Source organism: Benincasa hispida, chromosome 9 (assembly GCF_009727055.1).
Source record: "Benincasa hispida cultivar B227 chromosome 9, ASM972705v1, whole genome shotgun sequence".
In the NCBI taxonomy this organism is placed as follows: domain Eukaryota; kingdom Viridiplantae; phylum Streptophyta; class Magnoliopsida; order Cucurbitales; family Cucurbitaceae; genus Benincasa; species Benincasa hispida.
The window spans coordinates 38,912,599-38,926,692 of NC_052357.1; the positions used below are offsets into that span (position 1 = coordinate 38,912,599).

General features: G+C 31.6%; 1 protein-coding gene across 1 annotated transcript; it reads right to left on the minus strand.

Moving 5' to 3' along the window:
* Positions 1-6,645: 6,645 nt before the first annotated feature.
* On the minus strand, positions 6,646-7,969 carry LOC120086997 (extensin-3-like). The gene is made up of 2 exons (XM_039043840.1): positions 6,859-7,969; positions 6,646-6,743 (listed from the first exon to the last, which is right to left on the minus strand). The coding sequence occupies exon 1, from the start codon at positions 7,953-7,955 to the stop codon at positions 6,888-6,890; it is 1,068 nt and encodes a 355-aa protein (XP_038899768.1). The 5' UTR covers positions 7,956-7,969; the 3' UTR covers positions 6,646-6,743; positions 6,859-6,887.
* Between the last annotated feature and the right edge of the window lie 6,125 nt (positions 7,970-14,094).

Here is a 14,094-nt window from a genome sequence, read left to right on the forward strand (position 1 = left end):
GATGCCCCAATGCCACCGTCGCGTCACTCATCAATGCTGCCCTCCAACTCTCTAAGACAGAATAGGCAGTGTTGCAATGCTTCTGCCGAGCTTTGTAATGCTATGTGGTTTGACAGACGTATAGCCCCAGTGCACGCGCAACGCAGTGTCAGGCTAGCGCTGTAACGCCTGCCTGATGCTCAACCATTATGCACCGCAATGTTGCAATGCTTTTCCTAACGTTGCAACGTTGCGACAGTTTTATAAAAGAATAATTTGGGTCAGCTGATTATATCATCTCCCAGTACACTGATTCTTGAACACCGCCGCTCTATCTAGCCTGGTTTTAGCTCCCTTTTTACACCAAAATTTTATAAAAAACTCTTCCCCTTTGCCAATTGTATTGAATTCGAGCATGATTCGAGGCTAAAGGGTAAAAACTTAGCTTGGGTTTGTTAGTTTAGTTTGGTCCAATTCAATTCTTGAGACACATATTGTAATTTTGTGAGTTTTTATTATGAATTTACGAGAATTTATCTTAAGCATATTCTTCAATTTTCGTGTATGGGATAATCTGACAAATTAGTTGTGCATGTTTAATTGATTGCTTTGATTGGCCCTAATTTGTAATCGTTAGGTAGTTGTCACCTAGAAGCATGAGCTAAGTTAGTTTGTTGTGTTAATTTGGGATTCCAATTAACAAACATTTACTTTCTAACTTAGATAAATCTCGCTCAATTAATTAGTTAGACAATGGAAATCAATTGATTGACTTAGCTTTGCCTTGAATCTTAATACCTGTTGATTGATTGATTGGTTGAGGATTCTCGCATTTTCGTTAGTTAACTTGATTTTATGGACTACCGGTTAGGATTCTAATTGAGTAGGCTAAGTTTTAATTCGAATATTCTCATGCATATTTTGAGTAGTCTGTGATAGAATTGATGAGGAATGAACTGAACTTTAATTATACAAGCTAAGTATTTGTTCGATTGATAAATTTTCACAATCATTTACGTTGCGTACTTTTTGTTCTCTAGCAAGCCCTCCCCCCATTCCCCCCCCTCCTGGTTACTTCCTACAAGTTCCAATGTATGAGGAATCCATATTCAGCTCTCTGTGGTTCACGAACGATGGTGAATCCAATGGCCGACCAGTTAGTCGTTGTATCCCGCTAAGATGATTGTTGTAGTCTACTTATAGCTTTTGCAGAGCGAATAATTGTCTTCAAGACAACGCTTATTAGAAGTTTGCCTCGACTACGTTTTGAGTCTCTAAAGATTTTGAGGTTTTTTCTAGTGTTTGTTTATTTCCATATCTAAGCCTTGTTACACCATTTAATTTACGTTTGAGCTTGAATATTATACATTAAATGTATTATTTCTAGTTACAGTATAATCAATTCGCTAGTGTATTCAATTTTTATATACCATTTGCCTCAACATTTTATCGTGATTAATCACATTAAAACATGTGTAACAACATGTTGAAATCCATTAAACTTATTTAAAGAATTGAAAAAGAATAACTGATGGGATCGAATCTCATAGCAAAAGTGTATGATCGCTTTTGTTTTAATTATGGTTAGATGAAAATACAAAATCATAAGAAAAAAACACATATAACACATGTTGTGGTTAATTTAGGTTAAATATAAATTAGAATTTCGAGGAATTATCTGTGAAGTATCGACATTACCTTTAAAGACCATTTTTCAATAAAGCTTTTCCTTGATCTCTTTGTTCTTCACCTTTGTTAGAGGTGCCTCCAAAATATCTTCCTTGCTATGTCTCTTGGCAAGGTCTAATTACAGGAATTATCATTTGAAAGATAAGAAAGGAAATTAGGAGGGATTAATTTTGGCTGAGAACTTTCTCTATGAGTTTCTTGAGAGAGAGTTTTTAGAATTCTTAATTCTAGTAACCAACATATAACACCTCGGTTTGATTTTAACGAGGAGGAGATAATAACCTCCCACTTCCCCACTCCCTTGTGTAAAAAGGGAGTGAATTTAATTAAAATTAATTATTAATTAATAATATATATTAAATAATTAAATTAAATATCTTATATTTAACTCAATAAATATTTGAATCATATTAATATCTTATATCTATAGCTTTAATATGAATCTCATTCATATTAATATATAACCTATAGTTTTAATATAAATCTTATTCATATTAACTTAATATTTGAATCACATTCAAATACATTAATTCTCCCATAATATATAGTTCAAATTTGAATCATATTAATAATTAACTATTTAATAATATATCTATATACATTTTATTTTTGTATCAATCATATCATATACAATTAATATATATTTCCTTAAATTAATTTGAACATTTCAAATTATTCTTTCTCCTTGTTAATCCATGAGCTAGTAAGAGGACCTAATAGACATGCAGATTATAAGCTCCAATGATTCAAGATTAGCCAATTAAACTCTATAATTAATTAATAACATTTATTAACTATGGTGCAAATTACTATTCCCATAGTTGCACTCATATGCACTATAGGACATGTTGCCTCAATGGATATAATCATTTCACATAAGTTGATCCTTCAAGAGTTGTTTGTAATTATAGCTGGTTCAAATGTCTGTTTTATCCATGTAATTACCCTTTACATCCTTAAGTACCATTGATCCTCTAATGAACAATTTATTTATGGTCCAACCATAAACCAATTTCCTCTTGGGTCATTGAGTGGGTGGGGTCCTATTGTTCAAGTCCTGGAGTCAACACTTAAGAAAACTACTCATCTACTTACCCTAGGCGGGAATGAGTGAGTTCCATTTCGTGAAATTACATTTCTAGCTCCCTATCCATGAAGTCTTCAAAATGGTAGGCTTACTGAGTCAGCAACTCGGGTTACTCTCATTTATGCAAATCAAAGGGCAAGCTCTTATAGATAGGAGTTTATAACTCACCCAGGATTAAAATTGAGTTACATATGATCATCTTGAGAAATATTAATCTTTTCAATTAACAAAGTTACAGATAGATATTAATTATTTCAAGATCCAATCTCATATAAACTCTTTATATAGGATACCTCCACTCACATGTCTCTACATGAATGATTTGGATTACACTGTTTGTAATACATATAAAGTGAGTCGTATTCATAGTGTCACTAGAATAAGATACCTAACCTTATCCATATAGTATAGACCCTTTAGGTTTTTATTTGAACATTGTTAGCTCGGATTTATCCTCACCCACAAACCCTTACTAAGCAAATAATATTTATAGTTTCATTGAACCACTATCCATACTACTAGGTAGTACAAGCGGCAAGTACGGGGTCGAACCTCAAGGAGCATAAGAATTAAATCTCTTCTGAGCTAAATTTAATTATGGAAAGCAATAAAAATGAGGGGTTTTATGTTTATAGATAGAAAAAACTAAATGCGAAAATTAAAACTGCGGAAAAGTAAGATAGATTGAGAAAGACAGAGATCAAACAGAAGATTACCTTCACCGGTTTAGAGATCATCGAGTTTTCTATAAATCTAATCATCGATTAATTATTAAAAAAATTCTTGAATTAACTATATTTTAAGCCTAATCGAATGTAGTAAAAGTCCATACAAACTCTCTATGGAAAATAAACATACAATCAATTCCTAAATTAACTAAATGAAAGGGCTAGCATGACAACATTTAGTTAATTATTAACTAAATATTGTCACGCTAGCCCTTTCATTTAGTTAATTGCATTATATTCTTGAATTAATTAGAACATCAAGCAAGATTGGCCAAATCTAACCTAATTCATTTCCAATCTTTAGGTTTTGTTATCAATTAGGTGATCCTAGAAAAATAGAAATCATGTCATAATTCAAATTAAAACCTATTACTACTAAATTAAACATGCTTTCAATGCAATTACGGACATTAAAATCATGCATAACAAAGATAAACATACTAAAAATTGAGTTATCAATTGAATTTACCTATATGCTTGTTCTAGAAATTATATCAAAGAAAGGAAATTAATAAGAAACAACAAGATTCAAGAAGAGTTTGTAATAAATCTCATAAAATTAAACAAAAACCCTACAAACCTAAAAAACCAACGTCGTGGCCTCCAATCGTTCATCAAATCCAACTCACAATGTCAAGATTTACAATTACAAACTAAAATTGAAGGAAATTTCATGAGTTTTGGTCTAAGATGGTAAAAAAATCGAACAAAATGCTCTCTAAGACGACCTAACTCTCCTCTCCCCTAACCTAATTCGGAAAGAATTTCTTTTATACAGCAGTCGCAGCGTAACTATGCTATAGCAAAATGTGATTACGATAGTTTTTTGTTATCGCAGCATAAAGCAGAAGTGTAATGCATGCATTAATACGATAGGATGTTTTGGGTAGACATGCACACACTCAGTGGCATCGCATCAATATCTAGAGCATACCTACACTGAGGGTAGCGTCGTTACATTGCCCTACTTCTCAATATTCTGCCTTTCGGCATAGCGATACAACGTAAGACTAGGGTAACGATGCTATGAGTGATATGAAGATACTGCCTTCAAGCGTAACCCTATGCTTTCTAGAGGGTTGTTATACTACATACAGGGGCATTTAGTCATTTTTCTCATTTGAAGCTCAAATGCTTATCTTAGCTTTAAATTGTTTCAAATTAATGCTGATTGACTCCAAATTGTTGATTCTACCTCTTTGGTGTTCGATATCTACAAAATAGCATAATAAGCATGTAAAACCTATTAAGGAGCCTCAATTAAGTTTAGGTAAATAATACTTTTATAGCTCTATCAAACACCCCCCAACTTAATTCTTGCTCGTCCTGAGCAAGGTAGAAACATACATTCAAACAAATATACATTCATAGACAAATATGCTTGCTCAAATTGCAAAGGATTGTTACACTAATCTCAACAGTCAATTAGGAGAAGATTTGTAATAAAAAATGAAATTTGATTACAATCAATCAATGAAGCGTATTTTTAAAAATGATTCTAAATCTATTCATGCATGAATGAATTCGGAATCTCACTAGGTAACCTCTCACACCCCGAAAAAGTCTTATATGACTCTCAATCCTTTTTTTCCCCACTCTAGCTTGGTTATTGGTCTTAGACATACCAAACTTGCAAAAAAAAAAAAAAAAAGGGCAACACTAAGACAATGGTGACTCACGCACACAAAAAATAGAGGACATTTCTTTTACCTAGAGAGCTAGCTTTCACACACTCGACTGCACGGAGCCCTAACTTATCACAACGGAGTAGCTCTTTTCACCTCTATCCATGCACACACACACTTTTTTTTTAAAAAAAAAAAAACTTTAACTTACTTTTTTAGGCAACTATTTTACTTCTTCCTCTTTATTTTATTTTATTTATTTATTTACACACTAGATTGTTTTTATCCATTTTGTCTAGTTTTTCTATAAAACATGAAAGGTTACTATAAAGCCAAAGGTGAGCCTTTTGAGGTGAAAACAGAAACCTAAGCCAGATAATACAATTCTAGGTATGTAAGACCTAAGTCCATAAGAACAAGTACTTAAAAATGCATGAGAGATAAGAAATTGTTTTAAAGATAGACTAAAAATCATGATCATGCTCTTTAAAAATTATCTCATATAAATCTAATCACTAATAAAGTGTGTCATCAACTATTCATCATAACAAACCAGCAAATGAACAAGCAAGCATGTTAAACATACAAACATAGCCTGAGAACAACGCTCAAGAATTCCAAGATGTTATAATATACCTCACCCCCTACTTAAAACATCGTCTTATATTGGAGCCATAGCATGGACGACTTTATGATAAAAGATTCGACGCATTGTAGTCGTAGAAAAAAGAGATAAAAACCCGTTAGAATAATCTCCATAATTTTCCAAGGTAAGTTTTGCTTAACTCTTTGATTTTTAGTTTAATATTAAATAAATGTTTCAATACTTCCGGCCGCTATGAGTTTGAACTGTTCTTTCCCTAAAGATTTATTATTAAATTTTCCGGTGCTTAGGTTTGTTCATGACTTTAATTAGATTGGTTACTTTATTATTTAGTTGAGTTACTTGCAAAATAGATCATTGTATGTATCATTTCTTGGATTTTGGAATTAATCTGATTTTTTCTCAGCGTTGATGAGTAAGTTTCATCATCAAATTTGCGATTCAGTTTGATCTAAGGTTGCATGTTAAAATATTCCGTTAAGATTGATCAACTTGTTTGTTTTATGGAGTGTTCAAGCCTTGAGTAGAAAACTAGTTCTCTTCTTAAGTCATAGTCTTTGATCAAAAGGTATCATTTTCTCACTCTCCTTTGGATCTATGATGATTGATTTTGGAGGCTTTAGTAATTAATAATTAGGGTTTCTCAATACCAAAAATAATTTTTAATTTTAAAATTTTAAGATTTTCATATCATTTTATGCCTTTAATGTTTAACATATGTACATTTTCTTTGTTTCATATGATGCATCTCAAATGTTACTTTGCAACAATTTAATGAACATTGGAAGTATTTCCTTTTCTCATTAAAGCATTGGAAGTTACTTACTGAAGCTTTGGAACCTCTTTTGGAAGAAAATATAACTTTTTTGTATCTTCATTATAATCTTGAATTGAATACAGAGTATCAAAACTAAATATTAATGAAACATACATCACACGAAATAAATAATTAGAGGCCATGATTTATACGTAGTAACAATCTTCATTAGACCATATCACTTTTATTTGATGTTGATATTCTCTTTGTTTCCCTGCAAGATTATAATACGATTTTGGTGAATATCAATGTAAGATGAGCACTTTTCTTGAATATTATTTGAAGAAAAAGGGTTATATCAAGAAGAAATGCATTTATACGAAGCATACCTCAATGGAATCGTAAAATGTTCGTAGATCTAATAGTGGTGAGAAGGTGGTGGGGATTTATATTCGTAATCCTTTTTCGGTGGTGGTGGAGACTTGTATTCATAATCCTTCTTAGGTGGTGGTGGAGACTTGTACTCGTAATCCTTCGCAGGTGGTGGTGGAGAGTGGTAAACTGGAGGTGGAGGAGAGTAATGAGTTGGAGGAGGAGGTGATTTATATTCCCTCTTTGGTGGGGGTGGAGAATAATAAACGGGAGGTGGTGGAGAGTGATAAACAGGAGGGAGAGGAGAATGATAAACTGGAGGTGGTGGTGACTTGTAAACTGGTGGTGGAGGAGAGTGATATACAGGTGGAGGGGGAGAATAATAAACAGGAGGTGGTGGTGATTTATACTCCTGCTTCTTTGGAGGGGGTGGAGAATAATAAACTGGTGGTGGTGGGGAGTGATAAACAGGTGGGGGAGGAGAAGGGTAAACTGGAGGTGGCGGTGACTTATAAACTGGTGGTGGAGGAGAATGATATATAGGTGGAGGAGGAGAGTAATAAACAGGAGGTGGTGGTGATTTGTACTCTTGCTTCTTTGGTGGTGGTGGAGAATAATAAACTGGAGGTGGTGGGGAATGATAAACAGGTGGGGGAGGAGAATGATAAACAGGAGGTGGAGGAGAGTGGTACACAGGTGGAGGAGGAGAGTAATAAACAGGAGGAGGTGGTGATTTATACTCTTGCTTCTTTGGTGGGGGTGGAGAGTAATAAACCGGAGGTGGTGGGGAGTGATAAACAGGAGGTGGAGGAGAATGGTAAACAGGAGGCGATGGTGAGTGGTAAACTGGAGGAGGTGGAGAATGGTAAACAGGAGGCGATGGTGAGTGGTAAACTGGAGGTGGAGGAGCGTAATAAACTGAAGGTGGTGGTGATTTGTACTCATACTTTACTTTTGGTGGCGGAGGAGACTGATAGACCGGAGATTTGTAAACATAGTATGGAGGTGGTGGAGAAGAATAGACATAATCAGCAGTGATCACTGATGTCGAACTCAAAGTTGCCACCAAAATTGCTACTACTAGGTAGGTCATTGATGACCTAGATTTTCCCATCTTTGTTTTCCTCACAATGGGATTTTGGTTTTGCCTTAAAAGCAATGCCTTTCTTCCCTTTATATAGCTTCCATCCCTCCCTTGCTCCTTCAAGGCTAGCCATCAAATCATGGTCAAGAAATTAATAAAAATATTTTTCATTATTTTACCTAATCTTGGTGGAAATATAGAATGCAATATGTTGACAAATGAGTCCGGCCACCTTTATATTCAAAATTGGATTACATAATAAAATTTATAAATTTATAATAGAACCATTCTTTCTTCTCTCTCATAATAGTTAATCAATTGATAAAAAGAAAAACTCGTTCTTGGGTTGAAAATGTCTTCTTGTATTAATCGAACCTACTTTTGATATTTTATTTTAGGAAAAAAATTGATTTACACCCTTATTAGGATTGCATCAATCTAATACTTGAATGAAAATTTTTATTAATATAAGATTGAATTTTTGTAAGTATATCAATTAACCCTATTATTCAAACTTGGTTCGAAAACATATCGTGCAAAATATATAATTGTGTCAATTAAACTCTTAAGTTTTTATAAGTGAATTAATTTAGACCATTTATTAAGATTTTATTTGAAAATCGTTCATACTTCTTACATATGCGTAGATTTCTTCAAACGTTTGATTAATAAAATGAATAATTAGAATTCGTACCATTATTAGTTCAATATTAAAATTGATATAACCTCAAAATTTATGATCTAAATCCATACTTTCCTAATTTAAGGATAATTGCACATGATAATCACAGTTTTTGAGAAATCGAAAATGCCTAGTCAACAAACCTCAATATGTGATGTATATATATTTATCAAAAAAAAAAAAAAAAAAGGTGTTATTAGATTGTCTTTGTGTATCTAACCAATTATCCAATGAATTTTTTTTTATTGCCCTTTATCAAATCTATAGGCTTCCATGAGGGATGGAACTATATAAGGTAAAGAAAAACTACATAAAAATGTTTCAATGTGAATGAAGAAAAGAAAATCATACTTTACCTATGACATGTTTACATAATTTCCTCTATTTTTTTTCTATTATTAATTTTATGACAGAAATTTAACCTAATGAGCTTTGACTATATAAAAGTAATGATAGTTGTAAAATTTCCCATCATTTGTACAAACCAAATCTGAATTTTCAAAATGTATACATTGTAGAAACCTTCAAACTAGTAAAATTTAGCCAACATGTGAATTATTAATCTTAATTTTTTATAAGATCAATAAGATGAGATTTTTAAGAATGTGAATCATAGCTGTGTCTATTTTCAATTTACATAACCCAACAGCGTAGAATATATATATATATATATATATATATTATATTTGCCAATTGAGAAAGTTGAAAAAATGATTTTAAATCAATTTTTTTTTAATTTTTTTTTAAAGTTAGAGTTGGAAACGAGAAAGATTTGAAATGAATGTATTTAATATTATGTGTTTTAACGGTAATTAGAAAAATAAATAAATAAGAAATTTATTAATAAAGACTTTTAATTATAAATTATTAATAGAAAATTTTAAATTTAATGAAGTTAAATTAACTAACCTTTAAAATTAAAATCCAACTGTGATAATGAACATCATATATGTTATTTGAAATTCCTCCAAATAAGGGGCATTTAAAGAGAGTGTAAGGTTGCATTTCATAACTATGGTTTTTCTTTTTTCTTTTTTCTCTTAAAAATTAAAATAATAAACACTACTTCCACCTATAAATTTTTTATTTTACAATTTATCTAAAGTTATTTTGAAAACTTAAAAAAAAAAATCTTTAAATACTTTTTTTTGAGAAGTTAAATACATTTTTTTTTTTTTAGGACTTTGGGTAAGAATTCAAAGTGCTTTTTAGAAAGATTTTGAATTTTGGTTAATTTTAGTTGCTGCAATTTCAATTTTTAATTTGATTCTCAAACTTCCAAAATTTATAATTTCAAATTTTATCTTGTTATATTATGTCATTCATTGTGTTTATAGAAAAAGATGAAATTAATCTTAGACATACATGTAAAGGATGTATTGAAATCACATAGACTAGCTAAAACAAAAACATATGGTTAGATAATCTAATTAAATTATTTTTGGGTCAATTAGTAATTTAAGATGGTATCAAAGCAGGTTGGTTAAAGAGGTCCTATATTACAAGTGAAGGAAGTGTTAGATGATATATATTTAAATTTACCTTCATCGATTGACTTAAGCTTTTAGGTCAATCGGTGATGACATATATTCTCGAGTCAATACTAACAACAAAATAATGAAATGAAAAATGATTATTCTTTGAATCTTTTCTTATGTTCTCGAGTTGATACTAACAACAAAATAATGCAACGAAAAATGATCATGCTTTGAATCTTTTCTTTTGTTTGTTTGAAACAAACCACATACGAAATATAAACTCGACTTCTTAATCTAAGAACCTACATTTGTTCAACTTGTACAGAAGAGTTAAAATTTGTGGAGGATTTAGTTTAAAGAATTTGAAAAATGGTTGGGAATTTAGACCGATTACATAAACCAAATTGTTGAGGATCTTCTAGTTTTTATATATTTGTTCTTTTTGAAAGGTTATTCTCACCCCTAAATTGGACAATTTGTTTCAATTTTATTTGCCAAAAATTTTCAGTTTCATCAAATAACGACACAATTTTATTGTTCTCATATAGTTTTTCTTTGGTTTTTCTAAAAAACACTTTTTATGTGTAGTTGATGAATTACATAATATATTTTTCTATAAACTTTTATTTCTAAACAAACTCAATGGTTGGTGTTGTATGTTTATCCAATATAGACAATCTTTAATAATAATAATAAATTCGAGTTGATTTAGATTATGTTAGATAGATGTATAAACCAACTAAACCCATAAAGTTTTTATCTATTTGAACCCAACCCAATATAAATGAGTTCATAACCCAACCCAAATCATCTGGATTGAGATTGAACCGTCTAGACACTAAATTATTGATTATTGTTTATTTAATAATTTTGGTGTAATTTTCTTATTTTCAATTTTATCCTTTCTAAAACCTATTAAATAAGGATATTTTTGCCATTTTACTAAGATTTATGATGTGGTGCACATGAAGGTTTTCAGAGGCTATATGAAGCCTGAGCATTAGGTTGTAGAGAACAGTTTTTGGATTTTTGAATTTAATTTAGGGAGTTTTAGAATTTGTTGTTAGAGATTAAATTAAAGGGTTTCTAATTTTCAATTTCTTGGGGTTTTCATATCAGTTTGGTTGATCAAATTATTTGGGTCATCAGAGAACTCCCTTAGCAAACGTAGTGGAAGTGAAGGAGATGAGTAGTGTGAAGGTAGTTTAGTAAATTTCATCATATGAAAATTAGAGATCGCTCAATTATTAAAAATTCAAAAACCCTTATTCTAAAAGTTGGTTATTTCAAGCGTTTCTCTCAAATAAACCTATTCCATAAACCTATTTTTTAAAAATTTATTTTTAGTGGTTATCATATACTCCAATTTTTTTAAAATGACTTTTTTTTTTTAAATAAAATAAATACATTAAAAGTTAAATCAAACACACCCTTAATCTGAGTTTTAATAGTCTGTGTTTGGGATACAAATTATTTTAGTCTGGATTATAATAATCTACGTTGGGTTTTTTACCCTAAGCTCGCGGTCTGATAAACAATTTATTGTTTATAAATAAAATAATTTGTTATTTTGTTTTGTGTTTTAAATTTGCATAACTAAATCCAATAGAGAAAAATCCAAAGTTATTTACATGACACTTGAACAGTATGTAGTTGACAAATAGGTGGATCATGTTCAAATAATATCCTAAGGATTTATTGCCCTATCCTAGTGGCACCATGGATATAACCCACTTTGTAATTGTTATATATGATGTTATCCAAATTGTTCATGTGGAAACATGCGAATGGGGATATCTTATATAATGAATCTGTATAAGACTGGACTGTAGAATCATTAATCTCTCTTTGTAACTCCGTTGATTGAAAAGATTAATATTTCACATGATGGTCGTTTGTAACTCGATCTTAATTTTGATCGAATTATAAACTTTTGCCCGTGAAGGCTCGTCATTTGATTTGCATGGTGAGAGTGATCCCAGTCACCGACTCAATAAACCTACCATTTTAGGTACTTGACTGAGTGTGGATGTTACACCCTTCCCCAGATTACCCTCGTAATCTAAAAAAGATGTGAAAACAACAATTGTCAACCTTCTTCTGACAACAACTGCCGAACATACTCCTGTGAACCCATGTCCATAGTACCTGTTAAACTTGATTAGAAACTTAAGATCTGACACATAACCTCAGCAACAACTCAAGCATTAAATTTACTACTAATATGAATATAAACTCCATCACACAAAACAGTTTTAGAAAACCAAACCTATCTATAGCAACAAACCGACCCAAGTTCAACCCATCATGTACAGAGAAAGCTAATGTTTAAACAGGACTTAGTGGACCACCTAAATTCAGCTCTCGGTAATATCTTGGTAGTGATTGACTGGCAGAATTGTTAGGCTTTGGGATGTCGACCGCTACTTAGTAAAGAAGACATTAAAAAAGTGAGCTTAAAATGTCCAATGAGTGACATTTTTTTTAAAAGAACATACATTGATGTAAATAAGTTTATAATAAAATATTTACATTCACATTCCAAGATTTAGGAATAACAATTTGAAATGATAATCATAGCATGAAAAACCCTCGACCGAACTCATTAATATTCCTTGTAAAATTCCTCCACTCCCTTGCCTGAACATGCGGGAGAGCTCTTTTGCTCGATCCCTAGTAACCTTAGTTGAGAGAGAGCCCGTTTGCTCGATCTCATCAACATCAATAACATAGATCTTACGTGCACATAGAACTGAATAGGATCCCACTTACCTTACCATACCTTCGTGTTGGGTTGTATATTCTAAAACTCGCAGTTTGTAAAGTTAAGCATTTAAAATTATGAATATTCAACATTTATTCAATAAAGTTTTTATTGAATGTGTAAATTGCATTTATAAAGACTAAGTCCAATAAACTTAAAGATGGATCAAGTTCGAGTAAATAGCTAAAATGGTCTATAGTATACGAATAAGGTTGGGTACTTTATTCAGGTAACACTAATGGATGCGGCCCACTCCGTAATTGTTACAATTTGTTGTAAGGTGCTACAAATGAAGTGATCCTGATTCGTTCATGTATTGACATGAGGAGTGAGGACGTCTTATTCAATGAATTTGCATAAGATCAGACCAAGAAATAAGTTACTCTTACTTTATAACACTGTTTACTATTTAAGACTGACTATATCGCTTAGATGACCTAGGTAACTCAATCTTAATCCTAAGCTAACTATGAACTCTTGTTTATTCGGGATTATCCTTAGATTTGCATAGGTGAGAGTTGGCTTAACAACACCAGCTCAATAAGCCTCCCATTTTAGGGGTAAGATCAAGTAGATAGTTGGAGACATAAGGTGCAAGATGGAATTTACGCCTACCCGATTTAAGGATAAAAGGAAGGTTATTCTCTTAAGTGCTGAATCCAGGTCTTGCGTAAGGGGCCCTACCATCTCATTAGCCCGAGAGAAATTCAGTTTAGTGATTGGGTCAGAAACTAATTTTTCATTAGAGAATCAGTGGAACTTAAGGAGCAAGATGTAATTTCGGGGGTAAAACAACATTTGACCCAACCGTTATAGCCGTTATTATGAACAATTGGTGAAGGGCCGACTGATATGGTTAAATCAACTGGACACAAATATATCTATAGTGAGGAGAGTGCAACTATCGAGCTATAGTGGTGTGACTCGGTATTTATCAAATATTGATTAATTCAGTCTATAGAGATTTTAGCCAATTAATCTTAAATCGTTGAAGCTCATGATCTATAGGTCCATAACGTCCTTCTACTTACTCGTAAAACATGAACACCTTGAATTAGTAAATTGAGTGAATTTGAAATGATTTCAATTTGAAGTATTCAAATTGAATTTAGGGTTTCAATTTGAAATGTTCAAATTATAAATTAGGGTTTGAATTTTTGAATGTTCAATTTCAAATTAGAGTTTGTATAATTATATTCGATATAATTAATGTTTAATTTATCAATATTAAACGAATTGGAGAGT